General features: G+C 37.7%; 3 protein-coding genes across 10 annotated transcripts; 1 reads left to right on the top strand and 2 right to left on the bottom strand.

The window, feature by feature from the left end:
- Nucleotides 1–256: 256 nt before the first annotated feature.
- LOC132699471 (monocarboxylate transporter 14-like) lies at nucleotides 257–12107 on the bottom strand. The gene is made up of 8 exons (XM_060666208.1): nucleotides 11868–12107; nucleotides 3568–4628; nucleotides 3279–3519; nucleotides 2996–3226; nucleotides 2682–2945; nucleotides 1461–1682; nucleotides 696–981; nucleotides 257–643 (listed from the first exon to the last, which is right to left on the bottom strand). The coding sequence occupies exons 2-8, from the start codon at nucleotides 4332–4334 to the stop codon at nucleotides 396–398; spliced, it is 2259 nt and encodes a 752-aa protein (XP_060522191.1). The 5' UTR covers nucleotides 4335–4628; nucleotides 11868–12107; the 3' UTR covers nucleotides 257–395.
- LOC132699473 (lactosylceramide 4-alpha-galactosyltransferase-like) lies at nucleotides 10134–27411 on the top strand. 7 transcript variants are annotated; one of them, XM_060666216.1, is made up of 5 exons: nucleotides 20241–20381; nucleotides 20449–20568; nucleotides 25816–26381; nucleotides 26448–26690; nucleotides 26743–27401. In XM_060666216.1, exons 3-5 carry the CDS (start codon nucleotides 25831–25833, stop codon nucleotides 27044–27046), a joined length of 1098 nt encoding a protein of 365 aa, XP_060522199.1. In that variant the 5' UTR covers nucleotides 20241–20381; nucleotides 20449–20568; nucleotides 25816–25830; the 3' UTR covers nucleotides 27047–27401. The 7 variants fall into 7 exon arrangements, with proteins under 7 accessions (XP_060522194.1, XP_060522199.1, XP_060522197.1 ...); XM_060666214.1 differs by having other exon boundaries at nucleotides 20446–20568; XM_060666213.1 differs by lacking the exons at nucleotides 20241–20381; nucleotides 20449–20568 and adding exons at nucleotides 23311–23449; nucleotides 25677–25765 and having other exon boundaries at nucleotides 26743–27403.
- LOC132699472 (uncharacterized) lies at nucleotides 15733–19488 on the bottom strand. Of its 2 annotated transcripts, none has more exons than XM_060666209.1 (6): nucleotides 17948–19488; nucleotides 17717–17898; nucleotides 17484–17660; nucleotides 17240–17424; nucleotides 15973–17189; nucleotides 15733–15919 (listed from the first exon to the last, which is right to left on the bottom strand). In XM_060666209.1, exons 1-6 carry the CDS (start codon nucleotides 18024–18026, stop codon nucleotides 15771–15773), a joined length of 1989 nt encoding a protein of 662 aa, XP_060522192.1. In that variant the 5' UTR covers nucleotides 18027–19488; the 3' UTR covers nucleotides 15733–15770. The 2 variants fall into 2 exon arrangements, with proteins under 2 accessions (XP_060522192.1, XP_060522193.1); XM_060666210.1 differs by having other exon boundaries at nucleotides 15973–16718.
- Nucleotides 27412–27456: the final 45 nt, after the last annotated feature.

Here is a 27456-nt window from a genome sequence, read left to right as displayed (position 1 = left end):
CAGCAGTATTACAGACACTGCAACGGTATCCCAGTACTTAAGGTTTGCTGCACTTTTGATATTAGTAAAGTATTCCAGTGAAGTAACGGAAAAAATATACGGGCTAGCAATGTCCAGGAGAAAATTACAAAATGATACCCAAAAAAAAATGTCAGTGATTTTGCTAGCTAACAACTGACAGATGAACAACCAGATTGATTTCCTGTCCTCCTGCTTGCAGATAAGGAATGTTTCTCTTAAATAAAACTAGTCTAATGTTGATAACTGGATTATATTGACTAAATATACAAACAAATATTGGAATTGTGCATCTATTGCGTAAAGAGCGAGGTAAACATCCCTCAAGTATAACTTCAAAGATACTGGTCCGGTATAACAAAAATCTAGTTTAAAAATTACGTCAGATAAGTCACTATCATGTAAGCGACAAGAGTTAACATTATTACCAAAGCGATCGTCAAAAATATTAAAAATATCACGTTGTTCTCAGACTCTTCTAGTTCCTTTTCTACTGCTCCCTTCCCCAATATCTTCTTGTTCCTCGTATACGGTATGTAGGCTATAAAAATGCCAGAGAGTACTATCCAAATGGCCGCCTGATAGAACGACTGTTCCCAGCTGCTGGTCAAATCGTACAAAAGACCTACAACGGTCAAAGTGTAGCTGAGGTTATACTTAACCAGGTTAACACCTACCCGCAAAAGGAGGTCCCACCAAGGTGCCGATTCCCATGCATAGTAATTGGAGCCCGTAGGCGATGGTAAACCGTTCCAACGGGAGCAGTTCTACCAAAATACCGGGCGTGAAGGAAAACGAGCTCGATAAAAAGAGACCGAACATGGCCGCGGATACCTGAAGCATTATGTAATTGTCGATGAAAAATATGATGCCTGCGCAAGAGATTCCGCACAGGACCAAACAGACAGCGTACGTTTTCGTGATGTTCATCCAATCTTGGTCACCTGCCCATCCCAAAAGTATCTAAAAGTACATTTTTAATAGTTACATTTTACTAGAAAATACTCAAGCCTAAGGACTTAGTAAAAATTACTGTAGATATTTTTTTTTAATTGAAGGAAATGTGAAGGGTTGGATCAATGTGATTTTAATCATCTTGAAGCAGCAAAATGCGGGATTATGGAAAGTCAATACAGTATTCTTCATTTCACTGAGCTCTTTTTTGTGCCAGCTTTTATCATCTTCTTTTTGTCTATTTCTCCTTCACTATTGACCATATCCATTTTGCTTTTGACTTTATTTTTGGGACTTGAAACATTAGCGATCTTGTAGGTGGTATTAGAAATTCCAAATATATTTCTGATATCGCCACTCCTCACTCAGTATGCGAGTTTCACCTAAAACGTGATACTGCTGCTTCTAGAGATTGTTAACCACAAGAGTTCTGTTTCTTTTATCCAACCCTTTCAAACTATTAATGACTTAACCATTCCAATACGTACCATGCCGATGGTGTTGGTAGCGCCGATATTTGAAATGGTGAGTGATATTTGCTTGTTGGTGTATTGGTATTTCGGCATGAGTTCGGCGAGGTAAAAATACGGCACTATAAACCAAACAAAAAGCGTTATCGTAGACAAGGACAGCAAGAAAAAGTGGAGCTCTAAGAATAAAGAATAGCCGAACATGCCCTTCACCGAACCAATTATTTCCGTGTACCATTTCTAAAAGCAGGGTTGTGGGTGTTACACAAGGTTCATATGGTCCGGGTAATATCTAATAAGCCAGTCAATAGAGAAGATAATGTTTCTTGACGAACGATCTACCAGAATACGTCAATTGTGGCCCAAACCTATATTCTTCAGCATATACCATATGTGTAATGATGGCGGACAAGTGTGTAAAAAATGTGCAATATACAGGGTGACGCAATCATCTAACAACGGAACGTACGGTGTAATAAGGTAGCTGACAGTGTAAATCATACCTCTCATTTTTTTATCAATATTTTTTTATCAACTGTTGCATAAATTCGAAAGACAAATTTTCAATATTCTCAAGTATACAGGGTGTTCATTATGTAAATATTTCTTATTATATGTTCGGAGCTCAATAAATAGAGAGTAGTTAACTTAAAAAAAAAAAAAATAATATTAGTATGAATGAAAATCACTTTTTTGGAAATATTCATCTTTATGACGACGACCTGTATATTGAGGGATACTCTGACGATATTCCTAATCATAGTGCCAAGTACATGCTAAGTGTGGTCAAAAACTAGTGCTCCGGTATATACAGGTTGTATAGGCCCATATAACGTTAAAAAGGTCGAATTTTTCCATTGTCAGAATTTACAACTAAACACATGCTGGATATATTACTTTGCTACTTGGGTGATCTAATTATTATGCTATCACAATAACAAACAAATGGTAGTGTTGGTGTCACACAAAATTCTCTTTTGATCGGCTTATAAGTTAAAAAAAAATCTTTGCAACTGCTTATCAACCCCACGACAGGTGTTAAAGCGCATCAAACCACGTCCGAACAATGTAAAACTTTTGTTGCAAGTGTAATTTTCAATTGCGTGCTTTACCGGTGCGACACATGTCAAATTAACCCCGAGAGTTTTCATGTAACACGCGACGAACATGGTTCAATCACATTTTTCGAAACCCGCGTGCAGTTGAAAGATCGCCCAGGCGCAGCCTGTAGATACTCACCTCGTCGTCCTTCTCGGGAAGCGTCATCATCGACACCCTGTAGATGTTAGGACAACTGGACGCCTTGAACCTGTACTTGTTTATGTTAAACATGGCCCCGCCCCTATGTATCAACGACTGCCTGTGCAGCTTCAGGTTTTTTAGATAATGAGGCCTTTGTGCCTGTTTCAACCACGGAAACGAAACGTTGGGCCTTACGGGCGGGGGGTTCTTGCCGTTCAGAAGGGGTTCGTGAGCAGCCGTATCTTGTTCAGGTAGAGAATGCTACAAAGCAACACTTGAGTCATCCCTTAAGAACACCCTTTGATATTTACCTGCTGCAGGGGAGGAGATTTAGGCTTTTCGGAGGTCAGTTTGGGTCTTTCCTGTTTCTTCAACTTCAAGGACACGGTGACCGGTATTCTGTCCATGGGTGCGTCGGGCATTTTGTTAAGCTCGTGACCAGCCGAAGAGCTTCGACACAAAATCAAACTCGGGTAGTTCTCCAGAATAACGTTGTACAGTTTTTTGTTCAAGCTAAGTTGTTCCAAAACTTCCAAAGGAACCTGCAACGTATCAGCAGGTGATTAACGTAGATGGCAGTTGGTCTTGCGTTACCTTCTCGTTTTCTTTGACGAAAGTGGGGAGGCTGAGTACCGAATGGACGTATCTCTTCAGTTTGTCTTTGTCTTCGTTGTCCATGGAAGTTTCCAGCTTCTGGAGGAGGAACTCGACGTCCTTGCCGCTCTTCAGGAGGGACTTTAGCTCGTTTATGTCGATGAAATTTGCTGGATTCGCAGATGATACCGACACCAAGCTGGTCTTGCTCGATTTGTCAGACTTCATCGATTTCGACTTGCTGAAATGACGAGGTCGACGAAATTCCCCAACCATGTCGGAGACTTACCAATTTTGTTCCGTGATCCAGTCAGGGTCTCTCATCAGAGCACCCGCCACGCACATGTTTAAAAAGCACCCTCCGAGGATTAACGAGGTACCCCTCCATCCGTATTCGGATATCAAAAATGACGTTAACGGGGAGAAGATGAATGTTCCAAGTCCTGTACCGGAGGCGCCCAGCCCTACCGCCAGAGTTCTCTTTTTGTCGAACCAGAAAGCTATGGATACAACGGCGGTGACGTAGATCAAACCCAACCCCAGCCCCGCTAATACTCCAAACGTTAAATACATAACCCCTATGGATTCCGCTTTGGAGCTGATACAAAACCCAACGGCCGAAATAATACCGCCCACTATGGTCATGGGTCTGCATCCGTATCTATCCACCAAAACGCTCATTATCGGCCCGGTCAGCAGAGGCACGGCTATAAAGAGACTACCGATCCAGGAAGTGACGGAGTTGGAGGCTTCGAACTCCTCCAAGAATTTGACGTGGAGATGGCCGATTGAAAAACTAATACCGTCGGCAATCATCGAGATTAATAAGGAGGCGAACACCACAACCCAACCCCAACCGCCGTCGGGGATTTTCGGTTTGTCCTCGTCAGTCTCGGAGCTCGACGAGGAAGCTGAAGATATCGAATCCGTTTGGAACTTAACCTCCGACTTATCTATAGGCACCACGAAGTCCAAGTCGAGGGATTTCGCGGGGGTGGATTCTAGAGAGGGCACGACCGTCGACAGCGACGCCAAAGGGGCGAGGGTGCGGTCCATGTGGGAAACTCAAAAAGGAAAAAAGGGCCAAAAAGGGTGTCGAAGGGCGCGCTTCAATTAATCGGGATGTAGGTCTTGTAAATTTTCATCCAGCGCTTGGACCAGCCTTGGAGGCTTTGCCTCGGGTCTCTGCCGATTCGGACGTGCGGTGCGGGAGGGTCGAGCGTTTCGTCCCCGTGACCTATCATCAAGGACGGTTTTGGTTAATCAGACGGTTGGTGGAAACTACGTTCGCGTTGCTGCAGAGGGTTATTTAAGCAGCGACTTGATGGCGTTGCATTTTCTGTGACGTATCTGAAACAATTATTGATTGTGTGACATTGGCTGTTTGTGTCAACCACGTTTTGTGTTCAGTTTGACTTTATAATTATTTTTCTTCTAACAACATGCTGATAAGTGAGGAAGTCCGCAATTTTTTGGAAAAAATCTTCAAGTGGGAGTAAATGCCAGTTATTTACAATAAATAAATAATAAAAGAGATTTCCGATTCTGATTTTAATTAATGTTGTTATCAGTGCCTCTGCCCTTATTGCTTAGGACTGAAACGGTAAGATTTGCAAGATAAAAGAGTGCTGCAATTTAGTTAACTCGATTTGGTAGGCGCACTGAATATCATATTACAATAATTTTAATCGTAATGTTCGGCTATTATCTGTTGAGGTTGAAAATTTTTAGGTTCTCTAAATGAGAAAAATATATATTTAGAATGGCGGAAAGAAGCTATAGTGATGTTTTTGTAGAGATCGGTCTTATCAACGATTAACCCGGAGGTACAAACTTTCTGTGCTACGTGGGATTCCTACCAATCCTACCAAATATAATGAGTTATAAGAGAATATGCTAATTCGGAGAAAAAAGCAAAAGCAGATAAAATTTACTCATTCTTCTTTTTCTTCCAGTGCCCTATCAGTTATTTGACGTTGGCAACCAGTTTAAACAGTCCTCCTGCGGCCCGGTATATCCAGTCCAGTCGCGTATGTTACGTAACCAGGACATGGTATTTTTCCCCCTCATTATGTGTTCCAGATATGCTACTTCCCTTCGCTTGACAGTTGTGACGAGCTCACGATGCTCTTCTCAGGACTTCCTCGTTGGTCACTCTTGGCGTCCACGAAATTTTTAAGATTTGCCGAAGGGTCCACATCTCAAATGCTTCCAGACGGTTTAAGCCGTTGATCTTCAAGACTCGACTCCGTATAGATGGATGCACCATATGTAGCATTTAACCATTCGCTGTTATTGCAAAACACTGACCTCATAGAACAGAAACTGGAACGCGCAATCTCAATTCGGTTTTTAATTCCTATATCCGGGTCAAGGTTGTCTGTAATCAGAGACCCTAGGTATTTCAAAATTCAGACTCTTTCTATGTGCGCTTCGTTTAGTTGCAGATGAGTATTTTCATGTGGTGAGCGGCTAAATATTATAAATTTAGTTTTTGTTATATTTATATTCAGTCTCATTTCTCTGTTGATGGTGCTCGCACTATCTAGAAGTCGTTGGAGGTCTTCTATGCTTTCTGCCATGAAAACAGTGTCGCCTGCGTATCTCAAGTTATTTACTGGTACTCCCTTTATCTTAATGCCTATATTCATCCTCTCTAGCGCTATAGTATTACTTATTATCACTACAAATATGACAGAAAAGAGTCTTCAGAAACTTATGAGGTACACTGTGAACTTATTAAATTACTTTAAATTGTTCACATAATATATCAGTATCACTATCGCTATCATCGCCTGTTCTGATTATTATTTGTTCTATATTATTTGCAATATGGATATACGATTGTTATGATTTTTCTATATGTTTAACAGAATTACCCAACTTTGTGGAGGGATGTTAAAAACTTTGGTTTCTATAAGTTTGAGGACATTGGAGTTAACACGGGGAAAAACATTGTTAGGACGAATGGCAGATTTCAGTTGGTGCCAAACATGTTCAATGGAATTAAATATACAGTGGTAAGGTCTTAAAACTGTATGCCCTAGATCTTTTTCATAATTATCACAGACGTATTCCTTTTGTAGGTTCAAACTTTGTAGAAACTCAATTAATTGCTTTTTGGTATAAATTTCGTGAAAATAAATGTTGTTATTATTCATGTAGTTTTGGATTGTTGCTTTTGTGACACATGAACAAGGGGTTTTAGTCAACTGTCTACTGTGATAACTTGCATTGTCCATTACAATTACGGTATTGGGAGGAATGTTTGGAACTAGTTTGTTTTTAAACCAACTTTCAAATAAATCAGCGCTGGTGTCTTTATGGTAATCCAGAGAAGAATCTTTAATATTTTTCGCAGACAGAGAAAGTCCATTTGGAATCCAACCGTCTTTAGAGCCAGCATGCAAAATAGTTATTCTTTTACCTTTTTTTGATGAAGTGTTTGTTTTACACTTATCAGTTGGGTCAACCCAACCCTTATTCCAGTCGCCGTTTCCGAATTCTAAAAGATTCCATTAAAACTTGCCATCTGTCAATTTTTTTAAATCTAAAACCCATGTGTTGAATACACTTCCATAAGGTAGTTCTGCCACATTTAATTCATCTTTTTCAAGCCTCCTAATTAAGATATCTAATACAGGCAAGCTTTGTTCCTCGAATGACTGGTAAATTTTACGCGGTATTATATCTTGATCATTTTCATCTACACTAGAGAAAATGTCAGCATCGCTTCTTTTTTTCCTCGCTGAAATGGAATTATTCACAATTTTCCATACAGTTGATTTTGGAATTTTCGTCAATGTGGCCGTTTCTTCTAAAGATGCTTGCTTGCTGGTAACACGTTCAATGAGAGTCAAATAAACATTGTTTATAACTTCCTGAGTCTCAATAGAATAGTGTTGTCTACATTTAGGCGGGAGCATCTCCTGAGATACACTAGACTCGCACATATTTTGCATAATTCGCACACAATTCAACACACTCTGTATTACACACGAAATAAGAATGATTACTAATAAACTTAAACTAAGTAGTATACCAAACCAAAGAATATTAAACATAGGTAGGTATAAAATTATTTTCTATTACAAAACTTTAGGTAATAATCTTGTTGCATTGTATGTTATTGACCACTCTTGGATAATCCCATTCAAAAGCAATTGCTCAGTTTCTTATATCTATAAATAGACCCTACCTGTAAGTCTAGTTGGATGTTGGTTTCTAAGGAAGAATCATTATTAATATAATTTAACCAATGAGACGACCTATGCCCTAATAAATTCTCAGTTGATTGCCGAAAAAGCAAAAAGACCGGATAAATTCAAAAAAGTGATAATCATTATTTCCAATCATCAGATTTGGCAGAAAATGGTAGATGGTAGACCTAGAGTAGAAATAAACCAAGCAGGAGAAAGCTCGAATTAGATGAAAAAGCAACACAAAAAAAGAAAACTTCTGCTACCATGTTCAGGTTGATAATTATTAAGGTTTCGAGATCAATAAAAAACAAGTCGTCACTATCCTGTCATATATTTTTCTCATTTGGAAAACCTAATAATCATCAATCTCCCTGCTACGCCCGTGGAGTGTACAAAAGCACTTAAACGCAACAATGGACGTCAATTTATGCAAAAAAAATGTTTCGTTAATGGCGATATACAAGGCGATGAAATCACGCGCTCTGTATTTTCCGTTGTTGGCAGTCAGAACAATAATTTGTACAAGGTCTGCAAAAAAAACCGACGGAAGCACTTATGTGAATTGTTTCAGTGCACTTCGATTGGAATATATAAAAATTTTATGGGTTACGTAGGCACGTATGGAGCTAAAAACTCGTAAAGGTTATTTTCGGATTGGCGAACGCTGTTGGCAAGAGTTTGGAACATTTCGGTCAAATATTGCGATTTTAAAAACATTGCGTGATTTGCCAACAAAATAAAAAAAATTACGGAACACTATATAATTGAAATTAAAAATATTAAAATAAATCTTTACAAGTGCGAATTATGCCAATCGTAATTTTTTATCGGACAACAACAAAATGTTTGCCGCAACGACTTACCGAAATTAACAAAATTAACACATTGCGCAACTAAATAAAATAATAATTAACGATCGTTATCGTATACGGGGTGGATCAAATGTGTTTTCGTTGCTTTGAGCAAAAACGTGTAGAATATCCTATCATAGAAACGTCAATTTTTCAAAGGAACTTCCATAGGCTACTTTAATACTTTTCACAAAACTCCTGCGTCTGTTTTTGTTGAGTCAAACTTCTTCAGAGGTTAATTGCCTGTTTATATGTTGTTTGAGGGGGGCAGAGCTAAATGAGGGGCATAAACACCGTCTCAGATGATTGATTCCCACATTGGTGACCCGAGCCGCGGTTAAGATTGCCGAACACAATCACGAAACCGGACATAAAATTTTGTTCGACAAAACTAAAATTCTTCTACCAACGAAAAATCGAGAGTCTATAGAAATCTACAAGCAACCCAACAATCTTACCTGTCATCAATATGGAAATCATCCGAGACTGCGAGCCAGTTTCTATAGCCTGTTTCTGTAGCCAGTTTCTGTTAAGCTCTGAAGAAGCCAACAGGATGATTGGCGAAACGTCAGCAAGTTTGACTCAACAAAAACCGATGCAAGAAGAATCCAGAAGTTTTGTGAAAGGCATGGAAACCTCATCTCGATAGATGGGGCTTCGAAAGCTTTAATTTTGGAAATTATTTACTACACTTTTCTAAAAAGGATTTTTGTTTTAATGAGGTTTTTTGAAAAATGTAACTAACCAAAACTTAAACTTTAACTGTGCAGTGTCCTTTATTAACAATGATTTTGGCAATTCTAAAAGCATGGCCTATTTTTTTGGGATTATGTTCTAAAATGTTCTTGCTTAACAGAGTTTAGTATCAGTTTGAAGCTGTTTCAACCCAACTTATATTAAAACATATAGATGAGGAGATGTGACCCGAAAATGGGATTCGACGTAAGAATATATTTTTTAACCGAGTTGACTGTTTTAGAGCCGGTATTTACCGAACTAAAAATAATCAGACGCGGAAATTTCCTGTCCCCCCACCTTACTAATGTTGACAAGCGTTATCGACCGCGTCAGCGACCATATTTTTTTGGCGCAACTGCGAAAATGTGGCAAGAATGATGAAAATAACGGCCGGAAAATTCGTTAAAAGTTGCGCAAAATGTAAACGGCTTTATCGATCACCTGAAAGAAAAAAGGAAACACGCTGCAGCACAATGCACTTGGAACTCCCGTTCCCGTTCAAAATGTCGACGTTATATTCGATAGGAAATGACGGCGTGGGCGTTCCATTGTGTCCAAATGAATGGACGAGTTAATTGAGTTAAGAAACGATAACAATTCGCTTTTTTCTTAACAAACTTCGCGCGTGCGAACAGAGAGGACCAAAATAAATAAATTAGATTAGTAGTTCATTATTTGAAAGAACCTGCAGCCCAAAAAGCCTGTTAGATATGTAGATACCTTGCCTATGTTGGTACGAGCTCTAACAACTCTACGTCGGAACTTTGGAATAAAATTCCAGTTAACCGATTTTCTTTTCTTCAGTTTTTTTTAAGTCGTAAATATGAAATTAACACATGAAATTACGGTTCAATTATATATTTTATGTTGATTACTGTTTGTTTGTTTGATAATCGGAAAATACTGCCTTTCCTCGCGTTTTTCGAGTTTTCTTGAGCTTTATCAGGCTGATGCGAAGGATACTTTGACCTGAAACATACGAGCAAGTAGTGTGTCGCCAATAAGAATTGTCACACGTCATTTGACTATTAATGATTAACAACTGCTAGTCTTATTACGAGCACCATAAAGAGAAAGCAATGCGTGAAATTTCCAGTGAATTGATTATATATAGCAACACTACTAATAAGGTAACACTGCCAGTACTGATGTCCGCGGTCGTGAAAAAGCTGTTTCTCAAATGAGTGGCATTTAATTGGAATATGTAAATACACAACGAGAAGTAACCGAAATGTTTCTAGAAAATGGTGTCGCAAATATATCCACACGAATTTTTCAAAGGTATGATGGGTATAAATTTTCTATTTTTTGGGTTATGCGAGTAGACAAAAGCAGACGGAAGACGGAAAGACGGAAGTTTGAAAAATAAATTGTTACATTAAAGCAAATGTAAATTTTCCACAGGGCATCATGGAATGGGGTTGTATCTCCCAAAAGGTTGGGAATTTTTAATTTTATTAAAGGCACAATAACTACAGCCATTAAACATTCATTTTTACCAAGTGCATTTTATCTTTCAGACGGGTGGGATAATATATCATTAAAGCATTGGCAAATAATTGTAGCAGTTCAAATCTAAATCCAATAGAGACACTTTGGAACAAAATGATACAACGCTTAAGAAATCATCCTCAGCGCATTTTGCCACAAACTACAGAAAGTCTAGTTGGTACAATGTCTAAAGGAGTTGAGGTTGTTATTCGATCTAAGGGTGACTTCGAGCCTTATTCATTTTTATTTTAATTTTTTAAAAACCATTGGATCCAATATTTTCGGCTACTTATTTAATTTTGCTCGGCTGATTGCGTACTTAATTTTTCAGAAATTTTCTATAAATGTAAGAGGAAAGTTTAAAATTTTATTAGAAAAATTTATCATTAACATCATTTGAGCATTTAGATTGCGGTTATGGTGTTAAGAACCATTTTCCCTTAATTTTTAGGGACTTTGAAATCTACTTTATAGATTACCCAATTCTAAACGAAAAGGGAAACCCACAAAATATACTGAATAAACATTTTGCGCGAAACATGCACAAAATGCAAAAGTTATTCAAAAAAGTCATTGTGAGTTTGAATATTTAAAAATATATCAGTAGGTTCCAGCCACTTTATTATTTATTACAAACTTAATTCGAATCAATGATCGTAATATGCAGGTTGCTTTCCTCGGCTTTTCATTTACAGAGACGAATATATTGACGTCGGAGCGCCGCGATCTCCTGATAGCTACGCCGCTGCCTTTCGATTTTTTCCTGGTAACGATGAATTAAAATGCCCGCGTAGATAATCACTGAATGTGAATAAAACATACCTTTGTTTATTTGTATTTTTCAAAGAAAAACCTCGAGAAAATACAATTTGGCGTGGAAATAACAGTATATTCGCTATTGCGAGTATAGATCCGTGAGGAACAGCCGCAAAAAACAACTCTAATCAAGTGAGTTTGTGTGCCATGCATTCTAAAAAGTTACATATTACAAAAATGGTTAATGCAACATTCATATCAAATTGAACTTGTGGCTGAGAGAAGTCGGGTTAGATCGTTATATTTTGCCTGCAGTTAGTTAGGTAGCATTATGATTTTTAACGCGCCTTTTTACATTATAAAAATTAAAAAATTTAACAAAGTTCTGCGGAACCGCCATATACCAAAATATGCACAGTGAATAGCGAAAATAATACCCAATTTTCGTTGCAGAGCAGTTTCGTTGAATATTAGCACAGAAAAATATGCCGCTTCGCCGCCACTGACATAACCGATTCTAGCGTTGAAGAAAACACCAATGGTCTTCTTACCTGAAAGTTAGGTATCGATTTTCTCGAAGTCGGGGGTCACCCAAACGCGAAAGGCAGAGCAAAATTGTGCAACGGTTCGGCGACAATATCTACTTAATTGACGAGAAATTTCTAACGGTGCCCGCACAGACTTTCCGCGCTGAAAACGTTCTGAACGTACTGAAAATAACGGCCCCCCGTCTCGCTGCCCATTTTTACCTCCGCACCGGGATCCGCCGAACGCGACTGCGCCAGAGGTTCCGAAAATGTTGGCCTAGCGCACACACGCACATGTTCTCGCCGTTAATTAATCCCGATCGGCTATGTGCCAATTTTTATTTGCGTAGGCCCATCCCTAATAACGTCAAGAACCGGTCGAATCTAGGCCGCAAGCGGCTACGTTGTGGGCTGCCGCAAGGCACAGTGTTGGGGCCCTTATATGGTGTGTTTATTAAGTATAGTCTCTCTCAAGCTTCATCGTGTTGGCTTTCGACGAACCCTCCCCAATAAAGCTTTAACGATGTTATTACCTATTGTTATTGGGTAAAACCATTAACAAAAAATTTATTCGTACTTGAGTGACAGAGCAGTTCTGTTCATAGATATAAGAAATATGGTCGAACAGGTCCGTACTAAACAATATTTATTTATTTATGTATGTATTTATTTTTAAATCTAAAATAAAATTAAATATTATTTTTATTACCTACATAAATTACTTAAAATTATTCTCATAATATATCAGTATCACTATAGCTATCATGGCCTGTTCTAATTATTATTTGTTCTATATTATTTGCAATATGGATATACGATTATTCTGCTTTTTCTATATGTTCAATAGAATTTGGGCAAGTTTGTGGAGAGATGTTAAAAACTTCGGTTTCTATAAGTTTGAGGACATTGCAGTTAACACGGGGAAAAACACTGTTACGACGAATGGCAGATTTCAGTTGGTGCCAAACATGTTCAACGGGATTAAATATACAGTGGTACTGTCTACTGTGATAACTTGCATTGTCCATTACAATGACGCTATTAGGAGGAATGTTTTTAAACCAAGTTTCAAATAAATCAGCGGTGGTCTCTTCCACCAAGCTCTTTTTGATGGCGCGTTTGTTTTGCACTTATCGGTTGGGTCAATCCAACCTTTTTCCGAGGTTTCATCCAAGTAAATAATTGGAATTTGTTGTTTTCTGTAAATCCTAATTTTTTCTAGATATTCCAGTCGCCATTTCCGAATTCTAAAAGATAGTCCTGCCACATTTAACACCGGTTTCATCTTTTTCAAGCCTACTAATTAAGATATCTAATGTAGGCACGCTTTGTTCCTCGTATAACTGGTCAATTTTACGCCGTATTATATCTTGATCACGTTCATCTACACTCGAGAAAATGTCATCATCGCTTCTTTTTTTCCTCGCTGAAATGGCATTATTCACAATTTTCCATACAAATTGATGTTGGAATTTTCGTCAATGTGGCCGTTTCTTCTAAAGATGCTTGCTTGCTGGCACCACGTTCAATGAGAGTCAAATAAACATTGTTTATAACTTCCTTAGTCTCAATGGAATAGTGTTTTCTACATTTGGGCGGGGGCATCTCCTGAGATACACTAGACTCGCACATATTTTGCATAATTCGCACACGATGCAACACTTTCAAAAGCAATTGGTCACTTTCTTATATCTATGAACAGACCATACATTTCCTTCCTTCTGATATATTATAAACCTAGTGATTTTCAAACTCAACGGATAGACAATAATGAGCAGGACCTAATAAGAAAGTCTTATCCTGTCTTTATCCTTCCTTCCTTTATCCTACCTTGGATAAACTGAAAAAGAAGCTAGAAGAAGATGAAACCAATATAAATATAAGGCACCCTCCAAGCAATTGGTCACTTTCTTATATCTATGAACAGACCATACATTTCCTTCCTTCTGATATATTATAAACCAAGTGATTTTCAAACTCAACGGATAGACAATAATGAGCAGGACCTAATAAGAACGCCTTATCCTGTTTTTATCCTTCCTTCCTCTATCCTACCTTGGATAAACTGAAAAAGAAGCTAGAAGAAGATGAAACCAATATAAATATAAGCCACCCTCCATAGAGTTGTTTGTACAATTGGATTTAAGTGCCGCAAAAAAGGCAGTAGTTACATAGGTTACGCACTTGGGAGATTTAATTACATTCAATAAATTATAAGATATAGATTAGACAATACATCCATAATCTATGTTGATGAAACATGGTCCGATACACACGACACTGTATCTAAAGGATCCAAGGAGATTGCCCTCAAAACTGTCAGAAGAAAGCACATTTAAATGAATCATTTGAAGGTGCCATCACCATAATACATACTGGGATTTGTGCGCTTGCTGTTGTCTGCAAAGAACATTAAGGATTCTAGCTTGGATTATCATGAGGATATAAGTGGCGAAGTTTTTGAAAATTGGTTTCAAAACAATATTTGAAAAAATATTCAATTATCATGGATAACTTCACAGCCGTCTGTTACGCAATGACCCAGCCTCATCAAGTTCAAAAACTGAATCCAGAAATATTTGTTAGAAAATGATATCTATTTTGAATTTAGTTACAAAAAACCGTAAATTTGGAAGTACTTAATTCATATCCAATTAAAAAACAATATGTATGCGATAATTTGGCTGAACAGGATGGGCATATCATTGCATATTTATTCCCATAGAGCATTTGTCGAACCAAGTAAAATCAAAGCTCAAGGCAGAATATGTTTACTCTCACTTTCAGTCCCAAATTTGTGTAATTAATAACATATCAATTGAGAGCTGGAAAAATTCAGTACAGCACATTATAAAAATTGAGGACTCATTTCTCTATTATTATATTATTATTTCTCTCGTATATTTCTTAATATATTTTTTCTTAGTGTAATTTAATATGATTATCCCACCTAAATAAACAAAAAAAAATATATTCTTACCAGAGAGTCTAATTATTTACTAAATTACCTAGAAAAAATAAATATAGACCATAACAGTTTTAAAAATTTAATAATAATAAAAAATAAATTTAATACATAAAAATAAAATTATTATTAATAAAAAAATAAAATTTTATTATTAATAATAAAATAACTTAATAATAATTTTTGTATTATTCTTTTAAATTATGCCTGATAAAACCCTCAATGCAGTTCGAGGCGCTCGGCGCCCGGCGTGCTGTCATAAATAAATTCATTTTGTTTAAACTAATGACGAGCAGTGAAATTTTCTTCCGGAATCTTAAACTTACATGGTAAAGTATGTGACCGATAAAAAATCATGATTTTTTTTACCAAGAAATCGGTTAAATTTTCATTTGTACTCCTATGGTTGATTTTTAAGCCATTTTTTAGTTCAAAGTGCTTAAAATTTTCATTATAAAAAATATATTGTTAAAATCGTTTGAGGGATCAATTTGCCATCATAAGTACTTACAATATATATATATATATATATATATATATATATATATATATATATATATATATATATATATATATATATATATATATATATATATATATATATATATATATATATATATATATATATATATATATAGATAAATTTTTTATGATCAAGTAGTAAATAGGGGGTCCACTTGACGTGATCTTACTCTTTTGGGAATAGGAAAGTGCCGCCTAAAAAAATCTGAAAACCAGTCTAAAATATCCACGGGCTTATTCAAAAGTTGCCCATTGATTTTGGTAAATCGTTTACCTTTAACAGAATTACAACCAATGAGTTCCTATAGATGTCCATCCAAGAAGTGACATTGGATGAAAATAATGTCTCAACTTTTTTTCGCAACTCTATACTAGCGATCCCAGAGGTAAAAGGAAGAAAAGTCACGATTAAAACAAAAATCTATTACAGATGATACAGATCACGCGTTGACGCTGACAGCGTCCTCCAAAGCCTTGACAAATTGTGGGAATCCCCTGGCCAAAAACGGATGGTGTGGCACCAGCTGAGCGTCGCACATAACTCCCAACTTAACGTGGTCGGCGTATTCGTTCACGCACAGGGAAATGCCTGAAAACGTATCGACGCGTGTTTAAAATCAAACTCAAACTTGCCGCGCTTACTCGTATTCGCTTGAGGGGGTCTCCAGTAGATGACGCTGTCCACCTCTTGACCCCACAAAGTCCTCTGGGTGACGTTCGGGTATCTATTGGTCAGTTCGGTGACGGTCACGACGTACTTTCTGGATAAATATTTGAGGTAAATGCTGGCGAACGTGGACGGCAGGAACATCGTTAGAACCCCCGCCCTGGTCTGCAACGAGGTCAGAAGATGGGACACGCCTTGCTTCTCCAATGCCAGCTTGAATTTTCCTTCGATCAGTTTCAGGTTTTCCAATTGGGTGACGTCAGACTGAGGGTCTACGACGGGCAGGTTGAGGCAAATGATGCCACTCATGGAATCGTAGAATTTGACCTGAGGACCAGTAGCGAAAAGATAATTGGAATTAATGTTGCGCATGGTTATAGGCAGCTCTTTGGGTATGGTATCTTCCACTTGGCTGAAATATTTCGACAGGCACATCGCCACAGACGAGAGAATCACTTCGGTCTCTGACACGCCCAAGTTCTTGGCTAGATTTTTGATCGATTCGAGCTTGACTGGATCGCTCCACGCGACTGCCTTTCTGCCGCATAGGGTGATAGTCTGCATTGATTCTTCTTGCATGAGTATGTCTTGAATTATCGTCCTCGGGGCCAGGAATATAAGCCTGAGGATCCCGAGCACTTCCTTCAGAGAACCAACGAGCAAGGGGACGTAGGTATAAAATACCCCAACCAGAGTATGCGGATAAGGACAGTATTTGAGACTGAAACAATAGTAAAGGGCCATCGATTCGCTGTACAAAAACAACGGGAGGCGAATCGGGAACAGCGTGACCGCAAACCACACGTGTTCGAACAGGACCATCGCTAAATTGCCGGGACTCATAGTTTTAAGAATTGAGAGAAGAAAGTTCTTTGGCGAAACTTGTCGTTTGCTTGTCTCTTTGATCATGGTCAGCGAGAAATACTTGAGCTTGGAGAACGAGTCCGGTTTGACTACCCTGAAGCCCTTGCGACTCTCTCTGATCACGGCGACCAACGTCACGATACAGACGGCCAGAAACAATCGCAACGTGGGCGTGTCTTTGAGCAGTTCGGGCTTCTCCAGCGGATCGTAGCTGCCCACGAACTCGTTCCAATGGTTCGAGATTTCTTCTGTCAATTTCTCTCTCATGGTGGGTAACGCGACCGGTTTTTTGACCACCTCCACCAAAGGGCTTTTCGACACGAATGGCCTGTAAACAACACGTGTCGCTGGGTTCTTTATGATCGAACTGATACGCACCCCGTTGACGGTCGCGTCGGAGGAATAAGGGGTAGCAGGTCGCCGATGTTTACCCCTTCGCTCAACAAGATATGGTGTATCTTCAGTAGGATGTAATGGTGGTCTTCGGAGGTGGGGATGATGATTAGTTGCCACGGGGATATCCCGCTCGGCAAGTATTTCGAGATTATCTCGCTCACGTATTCCTACATTAAGGAGGGAGATTAGGCAAGTCGGGGATGGCGAACCCTACGGATTGGCATACCTGTATGTTAAATTCTGTCACGGCCCTACCTTTGTAGGTAAACTTGGCCAAAGTGACGTGCTGCTCCAGGTCGAACTTGCTGCGTTGCCAAGCGTATATGCCGCATCTCGTCACCAGACTGTGCTGAAGTCGCGGGAACGCCAAGTTGCCGGACTTTTCTCGGCGATTTACCACCTCCTGGAGGATTGCGTGGTTAATAACCCGCCGGTGAGAGTCAAAGGCGCAGTTCTTACGTGCAGGTGGCGCTTGACTGCTTCCGGATGGTCCCTACCACGCACCGACAACAACACCGATACGATCCCCTGGTTTCTGTGGGTGTCGAGTAGGGTGCGTACGGTGGAGTATCGGACGAACTCCACGTCTGGGTGTAGGAACGACGCGCAGCTCAGCCATATGGAGTTGTACGCTTTCAAACCTGCGAAGTGTTTTGGGTAACGCAGGTAGCGCGTAACCAACCTCCTTACCGAAGTAAGTGACGACGAAAAATGGCACTAGTAAGACCGTCGCGTTGAACAGGGTTAGGCTGAGGAGGAAGTCGAACATTTTCGTTCAGCAAACGGCGAAAATAGCACTAGCAACGCGCTGCAGTCGTGGTCGTTTTGAGTGTATTGATAAAGCGAAGTGATAAACGCACATGTTCGATGTTTAATGTAGACTGAACGGTATCTTGGAAGCTCGTTTATCGTGGGACTTATCTGGACGAACTATGACCTCTCCCAATCCGGTGCATATCATTCGGCAGATATCAGAACCGAAAAATATTCCTCTCGTGTGGAGTCAAAATATATTAACGTGAATAACTACTTAAAGTACTTAAACTCGACGCAACGAGTTAATTTATTTATCAGTCGTCGTGGAGTTGTTAGGCTCAGTTCAGTATATGTTCATTTCTTTGCGTGAGAAAACAATTCAGTCGCGCGTTTGTGCAATAAATCGATTATTAGACTGTGACACAGTGCCAATATGACATTTTATAAAAACGATAGTAAGCTCATACATATTTTTAAACAATTGTCGTTGTAACTTCGTCTGGATACATGGTGTAGCTTTCAAAAGTTATAACTTTTTATTTGACTAATTTTTGGAAAATATTTTTTTTAAAGATACAACTCGAAGTTGCTTTGTTTTCATATGAAACATAGTATTTTTCTCCATCAAATTCACTTTAAATGGTTGTGTTAAAGACGTTTCTCAGAAATACAATATTTTTGGTCACGACATATATAACGATATAATAATTTTAATTTATTTTATAAACATGGCACGACATGGGTCATGAATTTGATTTACAATTGTAATTTTCTTGTGCAACTTTGCTTCTTATCTATTAACTCGCAAAGTGAATACAGCAGCTTAAGAAATTCAAAAAGTGTTGAAGAAATTAAAAATTGGATATTAAAAATAAATTTTAACAAAGAATACAGAAATCCGACATAAAACATATTTCCTTAAAACAAAAGAAAATAATAATTATCTTTTTTTTTAGTTTAATTAATACTAGTATAATTTGTTTGTTTTGTATTGATATTGTCACGATTATTGACTTATTTTTCTACATCGTTTATTTATTTGGAGAACATGCTTTATAATAAAGGACGAAAGCTCGGGCTTTGTCAAACCCTTGTTTTTCATTATTGATCACCGTGTTACAAGCATAGATCTTCTTAAACTGTGGCGCAAGCTCCATAAATGGTCAGGTCAGTACCAACCCTCACCGCAAGGGCGTTAAGATTGCTCGGTAGTTTTAAATCAGTGACTTTGGCTGACTCGATCGTATTCGGAAACGTGTGTAACTTATAAGCAATGAAATAAAGTTGCCAAAAAAATATGAATGTCGTCTTCTTTTTGGGGTACATCTCTTTAAGATAACACAGGATGTTCCGAAATTTATGCACGAAACAACAAACAAACGCTTCAATCCTAAGAAAAAATTTTTCAAACCGGTCTAGATATAAAAGAGAAAGACATTTATTGATACGAAATAAGGAAAAAAGTCAATCGAATTTGTTCCAATTCGAATGGGGATTTCAAAAATAATTTTTATTTTAAGCGCACCATTTTATAGTTTATACATTTTTGCATATTTTACGCTTATTATTGACATAGAACACGGTCTTAAAATTTGGTGCGTTAATTCCAAAACACCCTGTATATTAAAAAAATATATCCCTTAATTGCATTGAGCAAGATACTACTTCGATGTTTTAAAAGGAAGGTCAATAATTGGAAATTAGAAACTGATGATTAATTTTGTGTCTAACAACACGGCAAATAATTTCATATTTCAATGAACATATAAACGTTTTTTCAAAATTAACAGAAAATAGGTATCCAATTTGAGCTGCTCTGTATCTCTTACCGTTTTCGAAAGTCCAATTTGAAACATCCGATATACGATTTGAAATAATTCTCTAGATGTTGCATTTTATCATTTCGGGCGGCGTATTTTCCAAACATGGTACCGCGCTCACCTCAACCAATATTTACATACACATAAAAACACGCGTCGCTAATAAAAAATCCCATGGAACCGGGTCAGGCAAACCTCGTGGCAGTCTCCGCGTTAACGTCGAGTAGACAATACGTGTTCGCCTGGATACGATACTGGCTTTATCAGCCCTTCACCGTGACGGGTTACGCTCTGGAGGGGAACGAATAAACACGATAGGAGGCGGGAGGGTGCAAAAGCCGATGAAGCGAGGAAAATTCCTGATTAATCGGCAGGCATCGGGTGGTTTCGTTGCATTTTCAAAAAGGGAACACCACAAAGTGTCGAATGTTCAAAGTGTCGAAAAGTTCGTGTGGGATCGAGTGCGGTCGAACAACGGACCCACCAACAGCTGAGACGTGACGTACAGAGAAAATTATACGTGATAGATAAATAAATATAATGTTTAGGTTAGAACCAGCGATTTTTAAATAATTTTTTTTATTAAGTTAACATTTTATTATTTTTTTAAAGAAGAATTCCGTTAATTTTACGTCGTAAATTCATCGAGTTGACAGATTAAAATGCAGAACAGGAACAAAACCTCTTTCACGACGACTTTATGTATTATACACGCAACAGGTGTAACGGAACGAGGTAACATTGATTTAATATTTTGTATTAGCTCACAAAAACGTCGTATTTTATAACATTATTTATTCCTTTGTAGGTTTGTAGGTTAATAAATATATGTATATTCAAGTTATTGCAAAAAGGTATCTCAGATGTACAGAAACAAAATATCAAGCATCCGGAAAGTTTAAAGATAATGGTGTGTTCATTTTAAGGAAGGGATAATACAATCATGAACACTTGGAGGACCAAATACAAGACATAATTGAAATTTTCTCATAGTTTCGGTGATACAGTGTAATGTACTACACATTTTTACAAATATTTTTAATACTAATAATTTCTCTAGTTGTCAAGTGTACTACATATATCCTTTCCGTCCCCTTCCTGTCTTAGACATGCTTTTAAGAGTTGCAAGCATGTCTAAGACAGGAAGGCGACTGAAAGGATATACGTAATAGACTTGCGACAAGGTAAAAAAATTATTAGTATTAAAAATATATTAGAAATTTATAGTACTTTTCATTGTACAACTGGAACTATATAAATATTAATAAATTTCAATTACGTCTTGTGTTTGGTCGTCCAAGTGTTCATGATTGTATTGTTCCTTCCTTAAAATGAATGCACCAATTCAACAAAAGTTTTGGTGGGACGATCATTGGCAGACATTTCACTAAGCAGTTTGATACACCCCCCTGGGACTCTTGAGTCCAAGAGCCAGATCCACGATGCTTTAGATTTTTAAATATTTTTGTATTATTGTCTTTTATGAGAAATATCTTACCTTAGTAGCAAAATAGGGTAGGAGCTCATAAATCTGTATTACCTGTTCACTCCCAACTGCCTGGAACAAGTTGCAGAGTGAATCTAGCCAACTCATAATCGGTTTCATTCTCATCATCTATTTTACTAAAAAATGAATTTTCACGTATCTGTAACTTGTTATACTTGTTATTTCTATGACAAGGATTAAGAAACGTTAACTGATTGATGCACTCCATAAACTTGAAAATTTTCTTTTAATGATTAATCAAACTTGCTGAGGAATCCAGAAGATTTTTAAATAGGTATTACAGTATCCTGTAAAAATATCTTGGAAAATTCCATACAGAGTGGTCCATAGGGTAAGTAAGTCAGTAAGCTTTAGATTTCAGGTGTAAAAAAGCAAACATACTTTAGTAAGGTGCTTGTTTAAAAGATGAAGTTGTCAATGTTGTCATTCAAAAAATTTATATAAATTCGATTTGGTAGACGTCCACTTTTACCTTAGTTGGAGGCTGTAATAAATAGGGGGCGATAACGACGAAAATATTGAAAAAGACACTTTTGAATGCGATAAAATAAAATTAACCTATATTCGTTTGGATTCGGGTTATACCTATCTAGTACGCGAATATAGAAAAAACATCCTAAACGCAGCACTATCAATTCATAAAGATCGCCCACAACTGAGACACGGAAGACTAAAGTCCAGAAAACCGTTATTATATCTGGCTGAAGCGCTCCAAAATGATGGCTATGATCCCAAAGACCAATGGAAGCGGGACTGGAGTTTGAAAGCAAGTGATCTTCAAAACTAGTTCGCAACTTATAATTGCAACGTCACGGGAACCGACCTAAACCGAAGGCAATGGTCAGCCCTGAACCGGGTACGCACCGGACATGGCAGGTGCGCGGACTCGTTACACCGATGGGGGAAAACAGCATCACCAGAATGTGACTGTGGAGCACCAAGACAGACCATCCAGCATATTCATAGCGAGTGTCCCTTACGCTTATACACGGGAAGCTGGCTTGACTTTTTGGAGGTATCTGCAGCGGCGTTGGAATGGATAACAAACTTTGACATTGAATTATAGCTATTATCTTTTTACATTTGTGTAATTATTCGTGATTGTTCTTAGATCTGTACTTGTACTATACATTGCATGTAATGTCATACGCTAAATAAATAAATAGTACCGACTGTCAAGTTACAAAGTCCCCCTATTTCACCGAGACGGGAGCAAACGCCGTTGGTATTTTTGACACTCTCTCACGAACGTTTCGTCGCTTTAAACATTCGACAATTTGTGGTGTTCCGACTTTGAACATCCGACCCAATGTAACGAAACAACCCGATGCTTGCCGATTAATCGGGCATGCTCTTCGATTCCTGTCTTTGCTACCATCTCATATCTTATATATTTATATCGAAATAGGGAGACTTTGTAATTTATTGGTCGATACTAGATAAGCAAAAAATTAGCAAAACATTGCTTGTTTTAAAGATACAGTACATCGGGTGCTAAATCCGTACAAGACACATAGTTTTGGTTAGGTTAATAATAATTGTAGGTTAATTTTATTGAAGGGCACTGCATCCCGCATTCAAAAGAATATATAACTTTCTTTTGCAGGGCTCACATGGATATGTCAACTTTTTTTGGGAGTAGCATCATTAACGTTGTCTATAGCAATAAAAATTATATAATATATTTCGTTAGGTATAACTTTACCTGGGTGAAATTTTTTCCCATGTTTTCTTAAATTGTAGAGACTGCTAAACATTAATAATAACCCTAATCACCAAGAAAATCTCAATATTAATTTCAACCTGTACATATCACCGAAATCAAGAAGACATTTAAATTTATCAGCTGATCGAAAATCGAAACACCGCGCGCAAGCTATTGTTCCGGTTATTTCACTTGCGCCGAAAATGCTCCCCGCTTCCTGTCCATATCCGTGTTTAAGGGGTGCAGGTAATATTCGCATCGTCACCACGTGCACGGTGGAGTGAATGTGAAGATGGTGTTTCGATCCGACGAACAAATAAACATTTGCTGTTACGTCAGGGCTTTCTGGTTTGGTGTGTATTTTAGTATGTAAATCCCGTCTTGCAGTGTGCGTACAATTGGCCGTGAGTATTTGGCAGGGAACAAACATACATTTCTTAGTTTATCGATGCAAACTCGATGCGTATGTATTAGAAACGCAATAATTTTCTGACGCGACCGCGAATTGCATGATTGAAATTGATCATCACGGATCGATCCGCCTTTATATGTTTAATTACGGCAATGGTTTATAGAATTGTTGTTTATTTAATCTCTTTTAAATTACGGACAACGCGTTGAGTTGAAATGAAATTACTCCGTGACACCTAGTGTGCTTTATACCAAATCCGTTTAGCTAGATAATGAATAATACCAAATCATAATGACGTAAGCCGATTGCAAACACCTCGGAAAGAAAACGGGACGAGGTGAGTGGTTATTCATGATAGAAAAATTCGTCAATTTTGATCAGTCAGCTATGTAACTTAAAAGATACATTTTGAAATCGGTTCTCGCGTGCTGATTGGCGGGAAGTGTAATCGAAGTTGGAAAAGAAAATTGAAAGCTCCGTTAATGAAAAAGTGGCGATATTTATTTATTTGCAACGAGGGTAAGTGTGACAGTCCAAAATATAAGGTTTTTCACTCAACCCGTTCATTATAACTATATGGAGATGTGACTTAGAAAAATAAATAAGAACTAAAAGTTCAGATTTTCACGAAATTATATATTTTGACATGACAATTGTTTCGACAACACAGTGTCTTTATCAAATGTGACATTTGATAAAGACACGTTTCATCAAGTAAAAGCCACCTCAGTTCAATTGTAACTTAGAAAGGCCTTTCAATTTCAGTACCAAGTGTACTGTTTTAAAATATTTTCGACGTAATGTCAACTTGCTTATTTAAATCAGAACACCTCGTATATTATTACATTTTGAGAATCTGCGTGCAATTCTAAACATGCTTTGTGGATACCGTCCTATACGTATGTCTAACCGTTTTTGAAATAGTGGACAATGAAAAAAAAAATGCACCTCTGGCTTACCCAACTTTGAGCATGCACATTTTTGAAATTGTGAAAATTTGACCTCCGCATTTGGCAAAATGTTAAAAAACTTCACATTTTTGTTATTGATGTTGTCTACTTTTATACATTTTCAAAGTCGCTAAATTGTTATTTTTTTTTCAAATGGCACACCCTGTAACTTTAAGTGTTATCAAGTCCAGGACCCATTTCCGCTCCAAACTGCAATAGGGTTATATATACCTATTCTAACCATATTCGAAATAATGAGGTTTTTTTTTGATTAGTATCGTATTTGTTGGGGTGAAAAATTTTCCTTCACGTACTTTTATGTGGAAAACAATTATTACTGTTGTTAATATTATACTAATTATTAATTGTCATGTTTGAAAACGGAACACAATAATTGTTTTCCCATAGCCAAGTACCTGAATGGAAAATGTTCAGCGGAACAAATACGATACTATCAAAAAAACCTAATTATTTCGAATATGGTTATGGATCAAATAAAATTGAAAAGATTGACACCCAAAACAAAAGCGATTTAAATATTTCACTTACTCCCACTTCTTGGAAAACAAAAACAAACAAATGCGTTGAATGTATTTTATTAAATATTAATGTCAATATTTTCTGGAGTCATATTTTCAGCACTGGAAGGTGCTACGGGGAGAAAAACCCGATAGCATTGCCAATTTGTAAAGTAATATGTGTATAGTGTATCAGTTTGAATTATGCGTGATCGCTTTTAACAACAACATAATTGTATTTCCCTTTTTTAGCATCACGTCTGTTGTCAGATGGTCAGATGATCATTCACAGGCATTTTCTATCCATTTTTACGAGATTGATATTCTGACCATCAATTTCGTCTAATTCGGAACTAAAAATTAGATTGCTAATTATTTTTAGAATAATGTTTTCTACATCAAAAAAATTAAACAGTACCAAATCTTCAAAATGTAGTCGCATTTCCTTCAAAAAACTAATTTAATTTGGGGGAATTGAAATCTACCTTTCTTATTAACTTACAATGTTACGTTATATTTAGAAGATGTCAAGATATTCTTCATAGCCCATGAAATAAGCTTTTTTTTGGTCTATGTCAACTTTTTCTAGTGGCTCGTTTTAAAATTTTCTATTAAACATATCTAAAGCTGCTAAATAAAAAATAACTATAATATATTTAATATTTAAATACATTATTTAAATATTTATTTAAATAATGTTTTTGCAATATTTTAAAAACAAATAATAAATATATTTTGGGTTTGTTCTTAGCCTCAATACTTTTTAATTTCGTCGGATAGTAAGATTCAAGAGTCATCATCATCTGCCAGCGTTGTCATAAGGCTTAAGATAAGAATTGCGTGCGTCGCGTTGTCACGTTTGACTACCAATTACTGCCGTATTATTTCAGATAATCCAAGCCAGCATGCATGGCTTCAGCATACGCCTCTCCAAATACCGGAAAAAGATCCTGTTGTTACTATTATTTTCGACGTTGACTGTGGTATTGTTAAAAATGAACACTCCGTGGCCAAACTTCGTTATCAGAATGTACTACTGGGTCAATCCACGGAAAGACGTGGTGTGTCACACTATAAGACTCGAGGACAGTCTTCCCGACGTGTCTGACGCACATCCCAGGAAAGACCGATCAATCTTTTTCCACGAAACTTCGTGTAACTCTTTCTTAGAAGGGAAGATAGTGATCAATCCCAGGCAGGCATGCGCGGTGGAAAGCGCCGCCCGCCTCAACCCCAACATGGATGTCTACTTGCTCTACGCTGCCCCTGGCAATGTCAAAAACCAGACGCGCCAGTCTGACCGCATATTAAAACTGCTACAGGCTTATCCCAACGTAAAAATCCTGCATGTCGACTTAGGGCAATACATGACCGGCACTCCGGTGGAAAATCTGTGGACCACCAGGCAGATGCAACACTCCCAGTACGCTCAATCTCACACCAGCGATGTTCTTAGGTAAATTGGTTGGGTAATAGTTTCGTTATATCGTGGAAAACGGTGATGTATGTGGCGATTGGTTAGGTACCTGACTTTGTGGAAATACGGCGGCATTTACCTGGACCTCGACGTCGTAGTGATCAAAAGTTTAGAGGATCTGGAAGCGAATTATGCTGGGGTCGAGTCCGACGAAGCCGTGGCGGCCGGAATTTTAAGCTTCGACTCCTCCAAAGAGGGTCAGACCTTTGCTAATTTAAGCCTGCTCGACTTGGCCGAGAATTTCAGAGGGTACGACTGGGGTTACAATGGACCGGGAACTATAACCAGGTAAGCGCGAGAGAAAAAATATCCCATTTTGTTATCGATTGTATCATTGCAGATTGGTTAAGAAGCTTTGTAATGTATCCAGCGTGAAGGACATGGTGGGTAAAAAGTGCCAGGGGTTCAAACTCTACCCCGCTTCCAAGTTCTATTCGATACCGTGGTGGAAATGGGAGTGGTTCTTCAACGAGACGTATCTCAATGAGGTGATAGCCCATACCAAAGACAGCTTTATCATTCACGTGTGGAACAAATTCAGCGCGGATCTCAAAATACCTTTGTCGTGCGGTGACGTGCCCTACCTTTATTTTGCCAAAAAGTACTGTCCCCTGGTGGTCGAACAGTGTGATTATTATTTTTAAGGGGGTGGTAAGCGATGCATATTTTAAGGGGCCAATTTTTTTTTGCCTTTTAATGAGAGAAAATCAAATGACCGAAAACACGTTTATGGTGGGTTAACTATGTTTATACATCCTAAATATCCACAACCACATGTTACTATTCCCAAAGAAGTGATACAAATATGCGAAGCTGTTTTTATGTGTAGAATGATTTTTTCAGTTGGATGATTGTAAGTTGTATCCATCAAATACATTTTCGTCAATATATTTTACAAATATCTTTTGTTTTTCGCAATAAAACGATATTTTGTTTTTCAGTTCCACAAACCTCTATTATTCGTCGCTCTTAACACTATAGCTACGTCATCAACACTGGATTCTGTAATAATAATGATAACAATAAAATTGTACTTGTTAATCAATTTCACAGT

Source organism: Cylas formicarius, unplaced genomic scaffold (genome assembly GCF_029955315.1).
Source record: "Cylas formicarius isolate icCylForm1 unplaced genomic scaffold, icCylForm1.1 PGA_scaffold_3__17_contigs__length_32017465, whole genome shotgun sequence".
Classification (NCBI taxonomy): Eukaryota; Metazoa; Arthropoda; class Insecta; order Coleoptera; family Brentidae; genus Cylas; species Cylas formicarius.
This window is presented reverse-complemented; position numbering and strand designations above follow the sequence as displayed.

Coding starts and splice junctions, on each gene's coding strand:
- LOC132699471 (XM_060666208.1), bottom strand. CDS start 4,334: ATGGACCGCACCCTCGCCCCTTTGGCGTCGCTGTCGACGGTCGTGCCC. Junction 3,227..3,278: donor TCGTCAAAGAAAACGAGAAG/GTAACGCAAGAC, acceptor GATACGTTGCAG/GTTCCTTTGGAAGTTTTGGA. Junction 644..695: donor GGTGGGACCTCCTTTTGCGG/GTAGGTGTTAAC, acceptor TGACCGTTGTAG/GTCTTTTGTACGATTTGACC.
- LOC132699473 (XM_060666211.1), top strand. CDS start 10,149: ATGCGTGAAATTTCCAGTGAATTGATTATATATAGCAACACTACTAAT. Junction 10,200..25,815: donor ATAGCAACACTACTAATAAG/GTAACACTGCCA, acceptor GTATTATTTCAG/ATAATCCAAGCCAGCATGCA. Junction 26,691..26,742: donor GGACCGGGAACTATAACCAG/GTAAGCGCGAGA, acceptor GTATCATTGCAG/ATTGGTTAAGAAGCTTTGTA.
- LOC132699472 (XM_060666209.1), bottom strand. CDS start 18,026: ATGTTCGACTTCCTCCTCAGCCTAACCCTGTTCAACGCGACGGTCTTA. Junction 17,425..17,483: donor TGACAGAATTTAACATACAG/GTATGCCAATCC, acceptor TCCTTAATGTAG/GAATACGTGAGCGAGATAAT. Junction 17,190..17,239: donor CCGACGCGACCGTCAACGGG/GTGCGTATCAGT, acceptor TGTTGTTTACAG/GCCATTCGTGTCGAAAAGCC.